The sequence below is a fragment of the Somniosus microcephalus genome, chromosome 5 (assembly GCF_052327205.1).
Source record: "Somniosus microcephalus isolate GS21.2 chromosome 5, FLI_Smic_1.0, whole genome shotgun sequence".
Taxonomy (NCBI): Eukaryota; Metazoa; Chordata; class Chondrichthyes; order Squaliformes; family Somniosidae; genus Somniosus; species Somniosus microcephalus.
This window is the reverse complement of record NC_140991.1, coordinates 58074501-58093637: the sequence shown is the minus strand read 5'-3', so window position 1 is coordinate 58093637 and position 19137 is coordinate 58074501. Positions and strand designations below refer to the sequence as shown.

Below are 19137 nucleotides of genomic sequence, written 5' to 3'. Positions count from 1 at the left end.
CACTGAAAATAGATTCATACGTACTTTAACTCTGTTCACAGTTTTCTGGTTTAATTCCCCCCCCTCCCGGTCTTATTTTGTCCTGCTTTTGTGAACCAGAGTGTACCAGTGGGCTATTTTACTAGGAGTGCTATACTAGCCAAGACTAACCCGGTCCTTACCAGATATTCTCACACGCACACTTTACAGTTAGATCACTGGATAGTGATCAGAACCTAATTTTACCCCCTCCCAGCTCAGGGACCAAGGCCAATTATAATGCTCCTAAAGCTACCTCAGCTGACATCAGTTAACTCAGTGCAGACCAGGAATTGAAGCAGAGACCTTCTTGACTTGAATATCTCAGTTCAATACTGGACTACTGAGGGAGGCTTCAAGTGAAGCTACCAGAATTAACATTTCCAAGCACATCTAATAAAATATTTTTTCTCTGTTTTCAAACAATTAATCCTGACTACATTTCCAGTAGTGTGGATAATACAATTGAATCGACAATTTGCCACTCAAAAATTTAGCTACTACAGTACATTTAAGAGATAAAGATAAATCATAAGATATTAGAAATCTGAAAAATATCAGAAAATGCTGGAATTGAACAGCAAGTCAAGCAGCATCTTAAAGAATAAAGATAGGTAAATATTCATGCATGAACACTTCATAACAGAGCCCTAAACAAATTTTAACCAGTTTTTCCCCCCCTTTCAGATGCTGCATAATTCCACCAGCTTGTTTCTCCTACATTTATGACTTTTGACTGGCTCCTTGTAATGATGACTAAATCTAGCAAAATTACTTTGGACCAACCAACAATAAACAGACTATATTTCTCAGTATGAGAACATGCATTGTAACTGAAAAGGTCTGTTGTAAAATACAGCAGGTTCTCTGACTAAGCACTTGTAGAAGCCAAACTGTGCTGCAGCAGTTGTATAATGTAGTAAATGTCTGATTACATGTAGACACACACCACTGAAGTGTCCTGTTTCTACTTTTAAGCTATTACAGTTGGGAAAGAAGAGATCTATAACTCGATGGCATAAGCTACAAAGTGCCAAATAGAGCTATTTTTCACAGGAAGTTTGAACCCTATTATAGTACAAGTGAAAGTCAGTTTAGTTAGGGTAGTCTTGTGCAGATGACAGTGAACCATAAAGGTCAGAGTAAATGGCAAGAGTGAAATTTGAAGTTATAAATCCTGAAGTCAAATAGAAACTGACAGTACATATAAAGATAATAGGAACAAACAACTGACTGACTAGGGTCTATAGAAGCAACTGAAACAGTAAATATGTAAGCATAGACATGCTGAATTAGGAAACAGAAAAATAATATAATGAGCAATTTACTTCAACAATCTACAAAATAACTTGTCCTTAACCATAAATTAAATCATAGGACAAATGTTAGATTCAAGTTATTTAAAAACTTTTTAAAAATATGATCAATTCATCAACTAGATAATCTGTTGGATTACAGTACAAATTCTACACTGTTGTAATGTATCCAACATACCAATCTGTGCAGAGTGCCCTCTCCTTGCCATGTTCTTTGCTCGCACAGCTTCCTTGATACGATCCACTTCCTGCTGGTAGCGTTTGCGATCTCGGGCTGCATTCTCTTTGGCTTCCTTTAATGCAGACTCCAAAGCCTTGACTCTCTCAGCTGTAGCTCTAAGTCGTTTCTCCAGTTTTGGAAGCTCACAACGAAGATCTGCATTATCTCGTACCAACTAAAGGCAAGTATAACAACTTAACATTAAAGAATGTGAAAACATGATCAGATTGCATCAGGACCTCACAAAATTACAATTTAAAAATAATGAATTGGACATTACCAAGCTTCATCAAAAAAAAGTTTAATGCAATGACAGAATTTAAACTGGTTCATTTAATGTACATGCATACAAGATATCAGATTTATCCCCCAGCCCTTGACCTATATAAACCCCTCAGTGACTTAATGTTTTTGTATCTGTAGGATACTCAATGGTTTAATTGGAGCACCAGGGAGTTCTAAAGATTTCAAACTGGATTACAGTATTCCATAATATGTTACTGAAATGAGTGTTATAAATGGATTACTCAATGGCTAAGATTTTTTTCCCCACTGATCACAAATTATAGGAAAGGGAGGAACTGCTTTTAATTTGTTATAATTAAGATTGATTTTATTGGTAGTCAATTACAGGAGTTCATTGGAAACCTTGAACCTTGCTGCCAAGAACAGAACATTTTAGTTAGCTACAGTAAGATAGTAAGCTTTCTGCCCAATGGCTGAATAATCATAATATTGTAAGTTCATTGCTTCTAAACAGAGACAATGCAAATATCAGTGATGCTTTGAATAGTTTCAGACCTGAAGACACAAGAAAATTGACAAAACGGTGTGCAAATTGGGTACAGTATAGATCCAATTGCTTTAATGCCTAGCAGCTAACCTGGCCTGTCTGTGGGTAGATGGTCTAAACTGGGGCAGTCCAAGCTTTATTTTTTTGTGGGCTGCATAGATAAATACCATGGAGCCTTGGGAGCCACAACATTTAAAATCATTATTAATTTGCCTATCTCGAGTTGATCACAGTTCTTGGGTGTTCTGAGTCAGGGTTTAACCACCAATGAAGCAATAGTGCTAAAGGACAACCCTTTATAAACCTCCAGGCTGACAAAATTCAAGCAGGACAAAGGGTAAAAAAGAATTATAAATGCAAATAGGACGGTGGTACCTGGGCTTTGAGGGCTAGAATGCCATAGCTCAGGAACCACATGGTGCAACCTAGGGTTTCAGAATGGAAACCCTAATCTAAGTAGAAAAATCAAAATAATTGTAGCTGCTTATAAACTGCTGAGATCAAAGAGAAATTGCTACTACTTGGAAATTTTAGTCTCCAAGTCAATGACCTCCCAGTCTGAGAAACATTCATCCACCACCACCCTCTGCTTCCTGTCACTGAGCCAATTCTGTATCCATACTGCCACTTTCCCCATAATTCCATGGGCTTCCATCTCCTCAACAAGCCTCCTGTGTGGCACTTTGTCGAATGCCTTCCGAAAGTCCATATATACATCTACTACACTACCTTGATCAACCTTCTCAGCTACCTCAGTGTTCAATCAAGTTAGTTTTTTTTTACAAATTTTATTTACAGTAGCAAGTATTCAGTTTAGTGAAGCATCCAAGATGGTAGTTAAAAGGATTTTTTTTTTTTTTTTTTTTTTTAAATTGAACTATTAGACTGGGTCACCTTATTTTATTAGCAGTTGTTGATGAATGGCCATTTTTGATTTGTAACTGGTAGTTTCCATTCCTGATCAGTATATTCCCTATTTGTTCAGTTTTTATTTGTTGCAGTTTTACAAATACAAAATGTGAACCAATCAGGCACGTAGATAGGTATGATGTCTGAAGTACAATAAAAGCTCTTTTCCAGAAATTTTAATGCCATTGGCCTACCTGTTTATGAACCTTTGTGAGCTGTTCTAGGTTGTTCTCGAGAAAGGAGATCTTTTGTTTCTGGGCAGCACTACCACCAGTGTCATCAGAATCCATTTCAGCACTCTGGGGATATAAAATATATCATAAGCAGTGATACAAATATTTACAGTTCCAAGGCATTCAAACATTATGAATTTGAACTTTATTACTATAAAACACAATTTCAATGAATTACAGTACAAGAAAGAAAGTAGATGTCATCAAACTCACCAGCCTAGAATCAGTAATTGCTCTCAAGTGACTGAAGCAGAGTGTAAATTTTAGCACTAATCGATGAGCCAACCATAGAAAGTATGACACTTGCCCAGAGGCTTATCGGGTCTTATATCGAGTTTGTGACTGAGCTTCAGTAACTGAATTTAGATGGCAGATTGAGCGGAACCGCCGTACACAACATTCCATGTTTATGCAATGTATGCATGCGTAGATAATTTATTATTTCACCATTACTTCCAATCAGAGGAGTTACATTGCTACAGAGAGTCTACAGCACAGGAACAGGCCATTCAGCCCAACTGATCCATGCCAGTGTTTATGCTCCACACACAAGCCTCCTCCCACCCCTCGTCACCAAAGCCTATCAGCATATCCTTCAATTCCTCCCCCACCAACTGTGCTTATCTAGCTTCCATTTAAATTCCTCTCTGCTATTTTCCTCAACTACTACTTGCGGTAGCGCATTCCACATTGTTACCACTCTTTGGGTAAAGAAGTTTCTCCTGAATTCCCTATTTGTGACTATCTTATATTTATGACTTCTAGTTTTGGACTCCCCGACAAGTGGAAACATTTTCTCTAAATCTACCCTATCAAATCCTTTCATAATCTTAAAGGCCTCTATCAGGTCACCCCTCAGCCTTCTCTTCTCTAGAGGAAAGAGCCCCAGTCTATTCGGCCTTTCCTGAAAAGTATATCCTCTCGATTTTGGTATCATCCTTGTGAATCTTTTTGCACCTTCTTCAGGCCCAAGAGAAGAACAAAAGGACACCGACTATCAGAAGGAGAGGCTAGTTTGGGAGTATTCTGGTTGAGAATTTCCAAGTTTTAGTTTATATCAAATGAAAACTGGATTTCAGGACTAAGTTGAATTATTTACCATTATAAAAAATGAGGTATGAGAAAATCCAAATACTAGTCATTAAAAATATTAAACAGTGACAAAAAGGGCTAAAAATACACAGCATAATGAGTAAGGTAGTGTAGTGGTTATGTTACTGGACTAGTAATCTAGAAGCCTGGACTCATACGCCAGAGAATGCAAGTTCAAATCCCACCATGGGTACCGTAAAAGTGACCATGAAGCTGTCGGATTTCCGTTTAAAAACCAACTGGTTCACTAATGTCCTTTAGGGAAGGAAATTTGCCATCCTTACTCGGTCTAGGTCTTAAGTCCCACACCAACTCTTGACTGGCTTCTGAAGTGTCTATGTCTTAAGGAATTTTCTCCTCAGGAGGTAACCAGATACAAACCAGAAAGACAGTAAGCAAAATCCAAGCAGGTCTATGTTCAGAGGCTTAATTTAAAAACATGTCTGAGCTAGTATAAAGCACCTGTGTAAATCACAAATAGTATAATTTTGCCATTTAAAAAGAAGTTGGTAAACATTTCTATGTTATTAGAAATACTTTGTTATGAAAAACTCAGCTGACATAGGACCTCTAGTGGTACAAAATAAATACTGTAGCAGTAGTCATGTCACGCAAAACATTTAAAAACTGGCTCTTTGCTTCAAGCAAGAAAGCAAACAGCAAATTAAATTAGGGCAGTTGTCTTAATTAATTCATATTTAATAATTCCTAAACATAAAGACAACAGCAAATTCAATTAAGAATTCCTAATTATACTGGTATATCTCCAACCGATCTCAAACTACTACTTTTGCTTGAAGCCAGCCACTAGGCTTCCATTTCAAGCTTTATTCAATCCTATATATTGGACCTGGACTAGTATGCTCAAATATTCCATGCCCCAGGTGGAATTATAAGCCACTCAGACAGAATTTTTTAATTCTGGTGCAGTTGCTGTCAATCAAGAATGTGCAAAATCTACATTGTTCATTTTAAAGCAATTGACTGCATGTAGTAAACAATGACATGCAGGCTTACTACATTTCATTGAGTTTATGTAATTAAAAATAAATCTTGTTGGGGGAACTTGGTGACCTTGGTGTCCTGGGTTAGACATTGGATTTTCATTTCTGGGACATGGGTCCAAATCAACCTCTGGCAGTGAGCAATGCTGTTATAGTGGTGAGCATTGCTGCCTTCCAAGCAGTTGTCCTGGGTTCGAATTCCCAGCCATTGTAATTTGACTTTTCTTAATTCCCTTACATCAGAACCTCAGAGACTGGAACCGGATTTGATGCTGCTCAGAGGGATATAATTTCCAAAGCACAAACCGGTATAATTTACAATGTTAAGTTCTCCACGATTGGAGAATGTTAGCAATGAGGAAAGATTGTATAGGCTGGGGTTTGTCGTCTTTGGAACCGAGGAGGCGGAGGGGAGATTTAACTGAGGTGGATAGGAAGGACTTATTACCCTTAGCAGAAATGTCAATAACCGGGGGGGGGGGGGGGCAATCGATTTAAAGTAATTGGTAGAAGGATTAGAGGGGAATTGAGGAAAACTTTTTTCACCCAGAGGATGGTGGGGTCCAGAACTCACTGCCTGAAAGGGTGGTGGAGGCAGAAACCCTCACCATATTTAAAAAGTACTTGGATATTCACTTGAAGTGCCGTAACCTACAGGGCGACAGACCAAGAGCAATGAAAGTGGGATTAGGTTGGATAGCTCTTTTTCGGCCGGCACAGACATGATGGGCCGAATGGCCTCCTTCTGTGCTGTAAATTTCTATGATTCTAGACTGATGGGCTAACACTTTCTCTATTTGCTGGCAAGAAAGGTCCGACATTAAATAAGTTTGGACAGTCTCAATCCAGTTCTTAGTGGGCTTGGGTCCACAATGCAAACTGCCCTTTGTGTGCTATTATATGCCAGTAAATTGGCAACCGAGATCAGAGGTTACAGGATTGCTGGTCTTGAAGAGAAAATGTTCTAGTGTGTAGTAAGGGATGCTCTTCTGGGATTGGGGAAGAATAGATTTGTTTTGCGTCTAGCTGTGTTGATGCTGAAACTGAGTGCTTGAAACAGAATCTGTTCGATTTCCAGAATCAAGATCCCTTGTTTTAACTATTATAAAGTTTACAAAAGGTCAAAAGAGAAAGCTCCTACACAGAACTCAAAATTAAGGATGCAAGACCAATAGCAAGACTCTTGTACTCCACAGACAAAATTATTGGTGCACACTTATTACAGAAATTGTGGTACCGCAGGTTTTGCACAGAGGTACTGACAATACCTGTACTCTGTGGGGCCTTGTTGTGTGCAAACTGGCTGCTGTATTAGCCTACATAACAGTAACTATAATTCAAAAATAATTGGATGTAAAGTACTTTGGATGTCCTGAAGACATAATAAACTAATACACAAATGCAAGTTCTTTAAGTCTGTAAAAGAAGTGACTTCCAGCAAACATACTTCAGTAAAAGTTTACTGATCCAAATTTAAATCTCCAACAGACGAACATGCTTAAACTCGATCCTACTCCTAGACTTTCTACATTATGCCTTTCGTGTACGGAAATGAACCAAAATGTATTTAGTTTGAAAATGGTGAATGGGTTTCCATCATGTTCCAGTGTGTGTACTGAGATTACCCAGAAACAAGATTGCTACTTGCATACCTTTTTAACTCTGGTCGCTAAGTCTTGAACAAACAGCTTCCGAAGGTTATGGAGTGTCTGGAGTTCTTTTGCCTATAGAAACAAATAAAAATGGAGAACACACCGATGAATTCTTGCACAATAATTTTATTGGATGAATGCACTTCTGTAAAAAAAAACTCAAACCTTCAACTTCACTTACCACAGTCTCTTCCAGTCCTTTAAGGTCCTGCCTTGCTTGTTCTCGTCGATCCTGCATAATGCTAAACAGCAGTAGAATGTATTATTTAGAATAAATGTGATATATTTACACAAGTGATGACCTATTACATGCACTACCAATGATTCTGGAACAAATATAAAACCCAATTCCTGCTCCTATAAATAGGAAAGTGTTTGCGCTTTATGGTACATAATTATCTATTAAATAACCTGTGTACTATAAATTGCCCTAATATAATTTAGCATTAATATTACAGCATGTAGTTTTAACCTTAAGTATTTTTTCAGTATGTGTATTAAAACTTATTAAAAAGTCTGTAAATTTAGATGTACACAAAAATCCCTACATTACTTACGTCAGTTCATGTAATTTGCGGCTTTTCTCCTGATCCACAGTTTTTAGCTTTTCATGTTCTACATGTAGACGCTCCTGCTCCAGCATCATTTTCTGATTTTGGCTATATCAAATGGGAAAAGAACATGAATATAGCATATTTTATTTTAATCTGTAAACATTACCATTTAAATCCAAATTACAGCTAATAAAAGTAGTATCAACTCCAGTCATGTCTGAAGAATTTATACACCCCACAACTCCAAATATGCAAGGAAATCATTGATCTCTCTCAATAATTCAGCAGAGGGACCAGGACATTGAGAATTGAATAAAGGCTCAAGTTTACAGTCAACACATGGTGTAGTCCTTGGGCAGTAGAGGGCTCTGACACAAGAACTGATTATCTTACTCTGCTAATGCAACATTTTTTTTACCAAAAAGGTGCACCCAGAAAATAGCAAGCCTTATCCAATGAGGCCTCAAGTTCGAATGTCAGTGGTGGGCATCTAGTTGGGAGTCAAATACTGTATTAAAGGTTTCAAACTGCATCCCATGCTTGTCTAAAACATTAAAGATTCATTTTTAATCAGTGAGAAAAGTGACAAGTGATGCCATGCAAAGGAAATTTAAGTGCAAATAATTTTTTACCTACAAAAGAAATGTTCAAACCAAATATTTATGAATTTAAGTTTTGTGCTAAAAAAGTGTTCTAGGTACTGAAACATACTCTTGAAGGTCAGTGATGAGTTTCTCCTTCTTTTCAATCTCATCCCTCAAACTGCTGATCTGTTTTTGGTGGGCCTCACGGTGGCTCTGCATTTGTTGCTCTACAGCTTGCTATAGGCAGAAATGAACAATGTTATACATCAGTTTGAAGCCTGAACAATCCATACACAGCCATAAAATGTTTCACAATATATATCATTGTCATAAATAAATATACAGGCCTGCACAACAATCACTTAAAGTATCAAGGCAAAACATCATGCACAGAATTAATCCAGTCAGTACCAATGGGTGGAGTTACCTTCACTTCATTTGCAGTCTGCACTTTGTTCAAGTGCTCCTTTTCCATTTCATGTACTTTTTCTGTAAATTCATAAAAATAAAGATCACTTGCCTTCTATAAAATCTCAACTATCAATACCTTCATTACTTACAGCTTGATAAATTCAGAATGTAAACTATTTAAAAATTACCATTACTAAACATTTACACTGACTGAATACTTTCTCTATAAAGTCAAATTTCAAGATAAATTTTACCTATTACCAAAAATCAGATTTTAGTAGAGGTTTCTGGCCTTGGTTTCCCCCTCCAAGGAAATAAATTCCTCGCCTTGGTGCCACCACCTCACTGAGATAGGTTTCGCCAGAGATGTCAAGCCCAAACCATCCCCCTACTCAGCTGAGCGTTTTCTAGCCATGTTCTCCATCTCCCCTGTTGAAACTTTACTGGCCATGCCTGCCAATTCGCTTCCCCCCTCCCCCTACCGAGAAGGATTGCAGTCCCCGCCCGACCTCATAGCTGAGCTTATTTGCAGTACTGAGCCAGTCACCCATCCCTCCATCTTCTCCCCTCCTTAATGCAATTATCCCCCAACCGCTAACCCTACTTGATCCAAATACTGTAATTAGTCCAGACACCCCGCGTGCAATGGTGTGGGAGATCAGCTAGCTAGATATAAAAACGAAATGAGTCTACGGTTTTTCCAGTTCCATTTCCCCTTAAGTGTAGAGAACAGACTCCGAATTTCACTCAAGACTGAGGCAAAAACCATTTTACTTTTCTTCCTCCCTCCATTCAAAAATTTGCTTCCAACAATTGCAGACTATAAAACGATTCAAAATTTATACAATTATATTTGGACATACTGTCTTGGTGAAATATAAATGATTGCAGTGAAAAGTGGAGAACAAAAATCAGCAAACAATTTATAATAGGTGCAACTGAACGCTCTCTACGTCAGAACGTTATTTCTAGATAAACTGCAATTCTTATTTTTGTTAAAAAAAAATACATGAATTCAGTATTCTGTAGAAATACTACATAGTCCACTAAAACATGTCTTGTTCAGAGAGCTATGAATCTTACCTTGTGCCTGAAGCTTGACCAAGTCTTCATTGAGTGAATCAACAGATTCTTCCAGATGTCTCTTTTTGTGTTCTACGTTCTGCAGGTACTCAGTGAGCGACTTGATCTTTGCCTCATGCTAGGGTCATTGATAAAAAAACATATAAAGCCGTGGTTTGACTAGAATGACAAATCTAACAGAATCTCTTGCCCCTCCCTGCGCAGAAAGATTATGCTACAAATTCAGATGGGTTTCCTTTTTAGGATATTTCTATTAAATGAAAGACATACTAAGGAAGGCACTCTAGGTCATTTTAACTTATACGACACTTAGTTGGCAAAAGATACAGCCTAAGAGTTAAAATTACAATGAAGCAAAAGTACTAGGCAGGAGGGGCAGCAGAAACCTACTTAGAAATGAGGGCAGTGAATGGGTAGCATCAATCTAAATAGATAGTGAAATTGTGAACAGCTTCATTGAATGGGAACTGACAATTTTAAATATGGCTGTGTATTAATTTTTTTTGCACACAACCGATTTTTAAACAGGAGGTGGTAGAGGATGTAACATTTGCATATTGATTTATCATTGGCCCGCAGGCATCTGTAAGGAATACCTATTATATTCACGTGATCACATGCCGAGTTGTCATTGGCCTACAGGCATCTGTAAGGACTGCTATTGTTTGGAAGACCCAGGGGGTCCTGACTCCATCTTGTCCACACGGTGCTGTACTGATATGAGTAAGCTTACAGACCTGATGCTTCATTAAAAGAGTTTAAACCGTAATACAGGTAGACTAGCCTTTATCCGAAAACCTCGGACCAGCCGTGTTTCGGTTTTCGGAAAATTTCAGATTTCGGAAGGTATTTTATAAGACTGGGAAATTTGGCGGGGGGGGGGGGTGTCGGGGTCGGTCGCGGGGTGGTGTCGGCGGGAGTCAGGGTCCGCGGGGGAGGGTCGGCAGCGGGGGTCAGGTCGGGGTCGTGCGCACGACTTACGCTGACCCTCTGCTCAGCGTAAGTCGTGCGCCACTCTGGTCATGTCGTGCGCACGACTTACGCTGAACGAAAAAACCTTCGGTTTTTAGAGGGTTTCGGAAGTTCAGATAAAAGGTAGTCTACCTGTACTCCGTTGTCCTGCAATTTATTATTTTTGTACAAAGTGTGCAAAACAAGAGGATACAAGAATGCTCGTGCAATTGCTGCCAATTTGATTTTTTTTTATCCTAGAGCAGCATGCATCACTTTCTCTCCACCCCCCCCCCCCCCCCCAAAAAAAATGCTGCAGTGGACTCCGTTGTAAACCAACTGTACTACAGTTTTGTCTAGTAGCTCAGCTCCAATTCTCTCCGTCAATCATGTAGATTGACATAACCGTGCAACATGTGACCTGACTGAACAGAGGACAGAAGAAAATGCACATAATTCTAGAGATGCAAATCTTCACCAATATCAAGGTTGTTCACATGTCAGTCAAATCTATCAAACTGACCCTAGGCTAAAAATGCTGAGTTAGAGATGCTCATTCTGCCTTTTGACTGATGTTAGAAAATAAAGCAGTTGCAATTTTTCCTACGGGTCAAATGCGAAACACATTTGATGGCCTAAGTTTCCGACCTGGGGTATTTTAACTGGTCAACTTCGTGGCAAGGAAGTGGGTACAGAACAGCTGCCAGCAGAGGATCAAGTTACCCTTGGATGCCCACCAGCTTCCAGGTAAGTGGAGGGGGTTTCCAGGAGGGGAAAAGGGGGGCGGGGGGGCAAAAGAGCCGGTGCAGGGGAAGCTATGACTTTCCTTGTGGGGCTTACAGGAGCACTCCTGTTCATCCTGGCCCCACAAAGAGGATTTGATGAAGATCTGCAAGAAAATGCTTTTCCTTGACATCCGTTCAGACTGAAACTGTAGCTAGTAGAGTACATAAAATTAGCCAACCGTCCTTAGATTATTCCATCAATTACCTGGGAGATGCGAAGTTGACAAGCTGCCAGTTCCTTTTCATTCTCTTCTAACTTCTGGTTACTCTCGACCTGCGTGCTCTCCAACTGCTTGCAGCGTCTCACCATGGTCTTCACTTCAGTTTTCATTTTACTAATGTACAGCCGCGCCACTGTAAATTCCTCATCTAGGAGGCCACTTCCTTCAGGCTGTGGAGAAATAAATTTACATTCATGTAGCTTGTCACAATGTCAGCACTGCTTTCAGATGAACAGATTAGTGCATGCATTTCCAAGTTATCCTATCTTTAGTAACCAGTGTAATTTACTGTAATACAAGCAGAGCTCAGCAAGAGGTAACTAAAACAGATCAAGATAATAGTATGCAAAATGGTTTTATTAGTTTGTGTTCTTGGGGTGAAATGCTACATATAACTAGCACCTTTAACGTAGTAAAACATCCCAAGGTGCTTCACAGGAACTGTATCAAACAACATTTGATACTGAGCCACATATGGAAATATTAGGACAGGTGACCAAAAGCTTGGTCAAAGAGGTAGGTTTTAAGGAATGTCTGAACGGAGGAGAGACAAGTAGAGAGGCGACGAGGTTTAGGGAGGGAAATCCCAGAGCTTAGGGCCTAGGCAGCTGAAGGCATGGCCGCCAATGGTTGGGGCAATGAAAATCGGGGTACATGAGAGCAGAATTGGAAGAGCGCAGAGATCTCAGAGGATTGTAGGGCTGTAGGAAGTTACAGAGATATAATTGTGTAAAGAGCCATGCGTGAGGATATTACTTTCTGTAGCAACTCCTGCTTACTAAAGCAGGTCCTTCTAGATACCAATGTTCCCGGTGCTTCAGCAGCAATTCACCCAAAAGTTTAGTAATTGAGTTCACCTTGAGTATCGTAGTGTGATGATGGTGTCTTACTAAATTACAATGCTGAAACACCCTGTGGCTGAATCTGTTGAGTGTTTATTTTCCAGTTATCTTATAAACAGACCAAGAATATTTCTTTGTGGCTCACGGTGGCTTGTTTATAATATGTAGCCTGCACAGCTCCATGGTAAACAATTCAGTGGTTCACTCACTCGAGGCAAAAATTCAGATGGCCCTGCTCCATTCTTGCCATCATCATTATTGCCTCATCATTACTTTGAAAAAGTAAACCATGTAGTCGCCAGCAGACTACTCTTTCAGAAGCCAATTATGCAATGTTAAAGTGTACATCTTCAAGATTCCTACACACCATCCAATCTTCAGCTTCAAGACCTTTTTCTAGTCAAATATGTAATTTTTTTATTTTTATTTAAATGTATTGCAAGACATTTTATTATAGCAAGTATTGAGACTAAAACTGCTTGCTCACAGTAATAAACCAAGTATCTATAATTTTTGGGATAACCTACTTTTGGTGCCTATTTCATTAAAAAATGGAGACAAAATTCTCCTGCAATGACAGAGGAATTTTAATAGGAGGAACCTGTGTCAGTTTTGAACATGCATTAAAATCTTCAATCCCAACAGGTTTAGCTCAATACAGCAGTTCAACTAAAGATCAATAGAGTGTTAGCTAACCCACATATGGTCTAGACTAGCGGCGGCAGGTAGCGGGAGCAGCGGGCCTGCGGGAGACTCGGCGGCGGCGGCGAGCTACAAAAGGCGGCAGTGGGGCCAGGAGAGGCCTCAGAGCAGCGGCAGCAGGTAGCGGGAGCAGCGGACGACTCGGCGGCGAGCTACAAAAGGCGGCAGCGGGGCCAGGAGAGGCATACCAAACTCCAGTCTGCGAGCTCAGAAGTTGCAGAGAGGTAAAAAGTAATCGGGGTGTGACGTCACCAGGGAGCAGGTAAGTGATTGGTTGGTGACTATTTCTCTCTTTTCATTACAAGCTTGAATTCTGTGGTGTTAAATTTCTAGGGGCTCTGTGTTGTAGTGAGGACAGTTGGTAAATAAAGCGCCCTAGAGTAACTGGGGTATTGAATAAATTTTTAGATTAATTAAAGGAGTAAGTCATGGCAGGAGAGCTCAGACCCGTGTTCTGCTCCTCTTGCTCTATGTGGGAAGTCAGGGACGCTGACAGTGTACCTGGCGACCATGTGTGCAGGAAATGCATCCAGCTGCAGCTACTTGTAGACCGCATTGTGGCGCTCGAGCTGCGGGTGGATGAGTTTTGGAGCATGCGCGATGCTGAGAGGGTCGTGGGTAGCACGTTTAGCGAGTTGTTCACGCCTCAGAGTAGGGCTGCACAGGGGGTGACCATCAGGCGGAGCAACAAAGGCAGGCAGGAAGTGCAGGGGCCCCCTGCGGACATCCCCCTTTCAAACAGGTATACCAAGTTGGATACTGTTGAGGGGGATGACTCACCAGGGGAAGGCAGCAGCAGCCAGCTTCCTGGCACCAGGGATGCTTCTGCTGCTCAGAAAGGGAGGAAAAAGAGTGGGAGAGCTATAGTGGTAGGGGATTCTATCGTAAGGGGAACAGATAGGCGTTTCTGTGGCCGCAAACGTGACTCCAGGATGGTTTGTTGCCTCCCTGGGGCCAGGGTCATGGATGTCACTGTGCGGCTACAGGGCATTCTTAAGGGGGAGGGTGAGCAGGCAGAGGTCGTGGTCCACATTGGGACCAACGACATAGGTAGGAAGGGGGATGAGGTCCTGCATCAAGAATTTAGGGAGCTAGGTAACAGATTAAAGAGCAGGACCTCAAAGGTTGTAATCTCTGGATTACTCCCAGTGCCACGTGATAGAGAGTATAGGAATGGGAGGATAGAGCAGATGAATGCGTGGCTAAAGAGTTGGTGTAGGGGGGAGGGTTTTACTTTCCTGGATCACTGGGCCTGCTTCTGGGGAAGGTGGGACTTGTACAAGTCGGACGGGTTGCACCTGAACCAGAGCGGGACAAATATCCTTGCAGGGAGGTTTGCTAGCACTGTTGGGAGGGGTTTAAACTAACTTGGCAGGGGGATGGGATACAGAGGGGAGCTGAAATAGGGGGTGATGTGCTGCCAATTATAGAGAAAAAAACAAGTCAGCTTGGTAGACAGGGCAAATATACAAGGGCAAGGCTGGATGGCATCTATTTTAATGCAAGGAGTCTTGCAAATAAGGTGGATGAACTGAAGGTGTTGATAAAAACATGGGAGTATGATATTGTTGCTATCACGGAGACATGGTTGAGGGAGGGGCAAGACTGGCAGCTCAATATTCCGGGGTACAGAATCTTCAGGCGAGACAGAGGGGGGGGGGTATAAGAGGAGGGGGGTGTAGCAATATTAATTAAGGAGTCAATTACTGCAGTAAGGAGGGATGACATATTAGCAGGTTCCTCTAATGAGGCCATATGGGTGGAGCTTAAAAACAAGAAGGGGGCAAGCACTTTGCTGGGAGTGTACTATAGGCCTCCAAACAGTCAGGGGGAGATAGAGGAACAGATATGTAGGCAAATCTCAGAGAAATGTGCAAATAATAGGGTAATAATAATGGGGGATTTCAACTTCCCCAATATTAACTGGGACAGAGTGTGAAAGGCAGAGAGGGTGTAGAATTCTTAAAGTGCATCCAGGAGAGCTTTTTGAGCCAGCATGTAGAAGGTCTTACAAGAGAGGGGGCGGTACTGGATCTAATTCTAGGGAATGTGGCCGGCCAAGTGGAAGAAGTGCTAGTAGGTGAGCACTGTGGTGACAGTGACCAAAATATGGTGAGATTTAAGGTGGTCATGGAAAAGGACAGGGATGGGCCGGAAATAAAGGTTCTAAATTGGGGGAAGGCCAATTTTAATAGGATAAGGCAAGATCTGGCCAAAATGGACTGGGATCAGCTACTTGTAGGAAAATCCGCATCGGAGCAATGGGAGGCTTTCAGAAGGGAGATTGAGATCATACAATGGCAACATGTTCCCGTAAAGGTCAAGGGTGGTTCCAAAAACCACAGGGAACCTTGGATGTCAGGGGATATACGAGAATGGATTAGAAAAAAAAAGAGGGCCTTTGGCAGATACAAAAGGCTAAAGACGGAGGAAGCCCTAGAGGAGTACAAAAAGTGCAGGGGGATACTTAAAAAAGAAATTAGGAGATCAAGGAGGGGCCATGAAATAACACTGGCGAGCAAAATAAAGGAAAATCCTAAGATGTTTTATAAGTATATTAAGGGTAAGAGGATAACTGGGGAAAAAATAGGGCCCATTAGGGACAAAAGTGGCAATCTGTGTGTGGAGCCGGAAGATGTAGGAGGGGTTCTAAATGAATTTTTTGCATCTGTTTTCACTATGGAGAGGGACGATGTAGACATAGAAATAGGGCGGGGGGACTGTGATATGCTCGAACACATTAACATCGAGAGGGAGGTGGTATTGGCGGTTTTAGCAGGCCTAAAAATGGATAAATCCCCAGGCCCGGACGAAATGTATCCCAGGCTGCTGTGTGAGGCAAAGGAAGAGATTGCGGGGGCTCTAACACATATTCAGAACCTCTCTGGCCACAGGGGATGTGCCAGAGGACTGGAGAACCACTAATGTAGTTCCATTATTCAAGAAGGGGAGTAGGGAAAAACCGGGGAACTACAGGCCAGTGAGCCTAACATCAGTGGTGGGAAAATTATTGGAAAAAATTCTGAGGGACAAAATCAGTCTCCACTTGGAGAGGCAAGCATTAATCAGGGATAGTCAACATGGCTTTGTCAAGGGAAGATCATGTCTGACTAATTTGATTGAATTTTTTGAGGGGGTGACTAGGTGTGTGGATGAGGGCAACGCAGTGGATGTGGTATACATGGATTTCAGTAAGGCCTTCGATAAAGTCCCGCACAGGAGACTGGTCAAGAAGGTAAGAGCCCATGGAATTCAGGGTGCCTTGGCACGTTGGATAAAAAACTGGCTTAGTGGCAGAAGGTGATGGTCGAAGGTTGTTTTTGTGACTGGAAGCCTGTGGCCAGTGGGGTACCACAGGGATCGGTGCTGGGTCCCTTGCTGTTTGTGGTCTATATTAATGACTTGGATATGAATGTAAAAGGTATGATCAGTAAGTTCGCGGATGATACAAAAATTGGTAGGGTGGTAAATAGCGAGGAGGGTAGTCTCAGTCTGCAGGACGATATCGATGGGTTGGTCAGATGGGCGGAACAGTGGCAAATGGAATTTAACCCGGAAAAGTGCGAGGTGATGCACTTTGGGGGGACTAACAAGGCAAGGGAATACACAATGAATGGTAAGACCCTAGGCAAGACGGAGGGTCAGAGGGATCTGGGTGTGCAAGTACACAGATCCCTGAAGGCGGCGGAACAGGTGGATAAGGTGGTAAAAAAGGCATATGGGATACTCGCCTTCATTAGCCGAGGCATAGAATATAAGAGCAAGGAGGTTATGATGGAGCTGTATAAAACACTGGTTAGGCCACAGCTGGAATACTGTGTGCAGTTCTGGTCGCCACACTGCAGGAAGGATGTGATAGCTTTGGAGAGGGTGCAGAGGAGATTCACCAGGATGCTACCAGGGCTGGAACGCTTCAGCTATGAAGAGAGACTGGGCAGATTGGGTTTGTTTTCCTTGGAGCAGAGGAGGCTGAGGGGGGACATGATTGAGGTGTACAAAATTATGAGGGGCATAGATAGGATTGATACTAAGGAGCTTTTTCCCTTAGTAGAAGGGTCAATAACTAGGGGGCATAGATTCAAGGTAAAGGGCAGGAGGTTTAGAGGGGATTTGAGAAAGAACTTTTTCACCCAGAGGGTGGTTGGAGTCTGGAACTCACTGCCCGAAAGGGTTGTGGAGGCTGGAACCCTCACAACATTCAAGAAGCATTTGGATGAGCACTTGAAATGCCATAGCATACAAGGCTACGGACCAAATGCTGGAATATGGGATTAGATTAGACAGGGCGTGATGGCCGGCGCGGACACGATGGGCCGAAGGGCCTCTATCCGTGCTGTATAACTCTATGACTCTATGACTACAGGTCCATGTGTCCCAATAAAAGAAAATTCTACACTTCCAAGCAAAATAAATGCAGATCTATGATAGTTACTTCTGTCGACATTGGCTGAACTCCAGTATTACAAGAATCTCAAACTGCCCAAATCTAGAACAGAACATACATTAATTGGCATTATCCCAATGACATCTAATTTTTTTCTCCTAGATCATTAACAGGCTATTTTGGTCTAGTAGCTGCCAGAGGGCAATCTCACTTGAATGCAACATCAAAGGATTTTGGAACTATTGGAGCCGGTAAAGCTACCAGGGAAAGACATTAAACATGAGCACACAAAATCTCCCAAGTACTGTTTAGAAAAAGTGAGGGCTGATCTTTTTGTGGTAGGACTACACATGCCTTGACAAAAACAATGTTATCTAGTACAATGGAACAATACTCAGTGTCATAGTCAAGACTGACTGAAGTAGGATAACAAACCCTTTTGGGATCTTTGAGTCTGAATGCCAAAACAGCAGCAAGATAACATTTCAAATTCTTAAGAGGCAGGAGTGGACAAGAGGATTGAAAAATTCCATTCCAGATGGCAAGCACAGTTTATCGCTAGACAGCCACGACTTGAAAGAAAATCATTTTCCAAGATTGTACACTTACCTTATCATTGTTTCCAACTGCAATTCCAATTTCTGCAAGATCCTTTAACAATGACGTCATCATCTCAGTCACTCGTTTCTTCTGATGATTGGTCATTTCCTTCAGTTTTTGCAGCTCTCCATCAATGGAAGTCAATGTTGCCTGCGATAACAGAATTAAAATCAATTATCCAAAAACATAGTGGATTAAAAATGAAAACAAATGAGCTAAACATTTAAGCTATAAATTAGAATAAACAAATATCGCTCTGACACGCAAAAAGGACACAAGCTCACATCTTAATTTGTGTGGCGAAGAGGAAAAACCCTTCAGTTAGCCTACAATTTTTATTACAATTATTTAGCACAGAAACTTCACCTTCAAATTATACACAGTACCAAAAAATTCTCAAGGATGTTACCAGCTAAGATGTTTTAACATGGTGCGCAATTTTGGGAGCCTTTCATCTGGAACCATTTCTTACCGACTTTAGACCCAGTTCATCACTTAGTAGCTCAAATTCCCTTGTCTTGTCCTCCACTTCTTGTGATTTCTGGTCATAGTTAACAGCAAGTTCTTCCAAGGCTTGCAACACCTCCTTCACTTCCTCTTTGGAGGCATCATTCTCAGCCTGCAGGCGATTCAGCTCTGACTGCATGTTGTCTTGGTCTCGTCTGGTGGATACCAGAAGCTGTATAAAGATGTACAATCAGCACCAAATAGATGAAAGCACAGTTTTATTTATTTTCATGGTGCCCGCCTTAATATATACAGCAGTTGCACGTTTCATAATGT

General features: G+C 41.3%; 1 protein-coding gene across 1 annotated transcript in view; it reads right to left on the bottom strand.

Annotated features, from left to right (window-relative positions):
- Positions 1-19137, bottom strand: part of LOC147117055 (kinesin-1 heavy chain) — a 100660-nt gene that overhangs the window by 20479 nt on the left and 61044 nt on the right. Inside the window, exons 14-24 of the mRNA XM_085987655.1 lie at positions 18827-19033; positions 18364-18504; positions 11811-11996; positions 9870-9987; positions 8803-8864; positions 8503-8612; positions 7795-7896; positions 7419-7479; positions 7238-7309; positions 3451-3555; positions 1513-1729 (exon numbers count right to left, since the gene is read on the bottom strand). Coding sequence (XP_085843781.1) covers positions 1513-1729; positions 3451-3555; positions 7238-7309; positions 7419-7479; positions 7795-7896; positions 8503-8612; positions 8803-8864; positions 9870-9987; positions 11811-11996; positions 18364-18504; positions 18827-19033 — 1381 coding nt within the window. The remainder of the gene's footprint in view (positions 1-1512; positions 1730-3450; positions 3556-7237; positions 7310-7418; positions 7480-7794; positions 7897-8502; positions 8613-8802; positions 8865-9869; positions 9988-11810; positions 11997-18363; positions 18505-18826; positions 19034-19137) is intronic.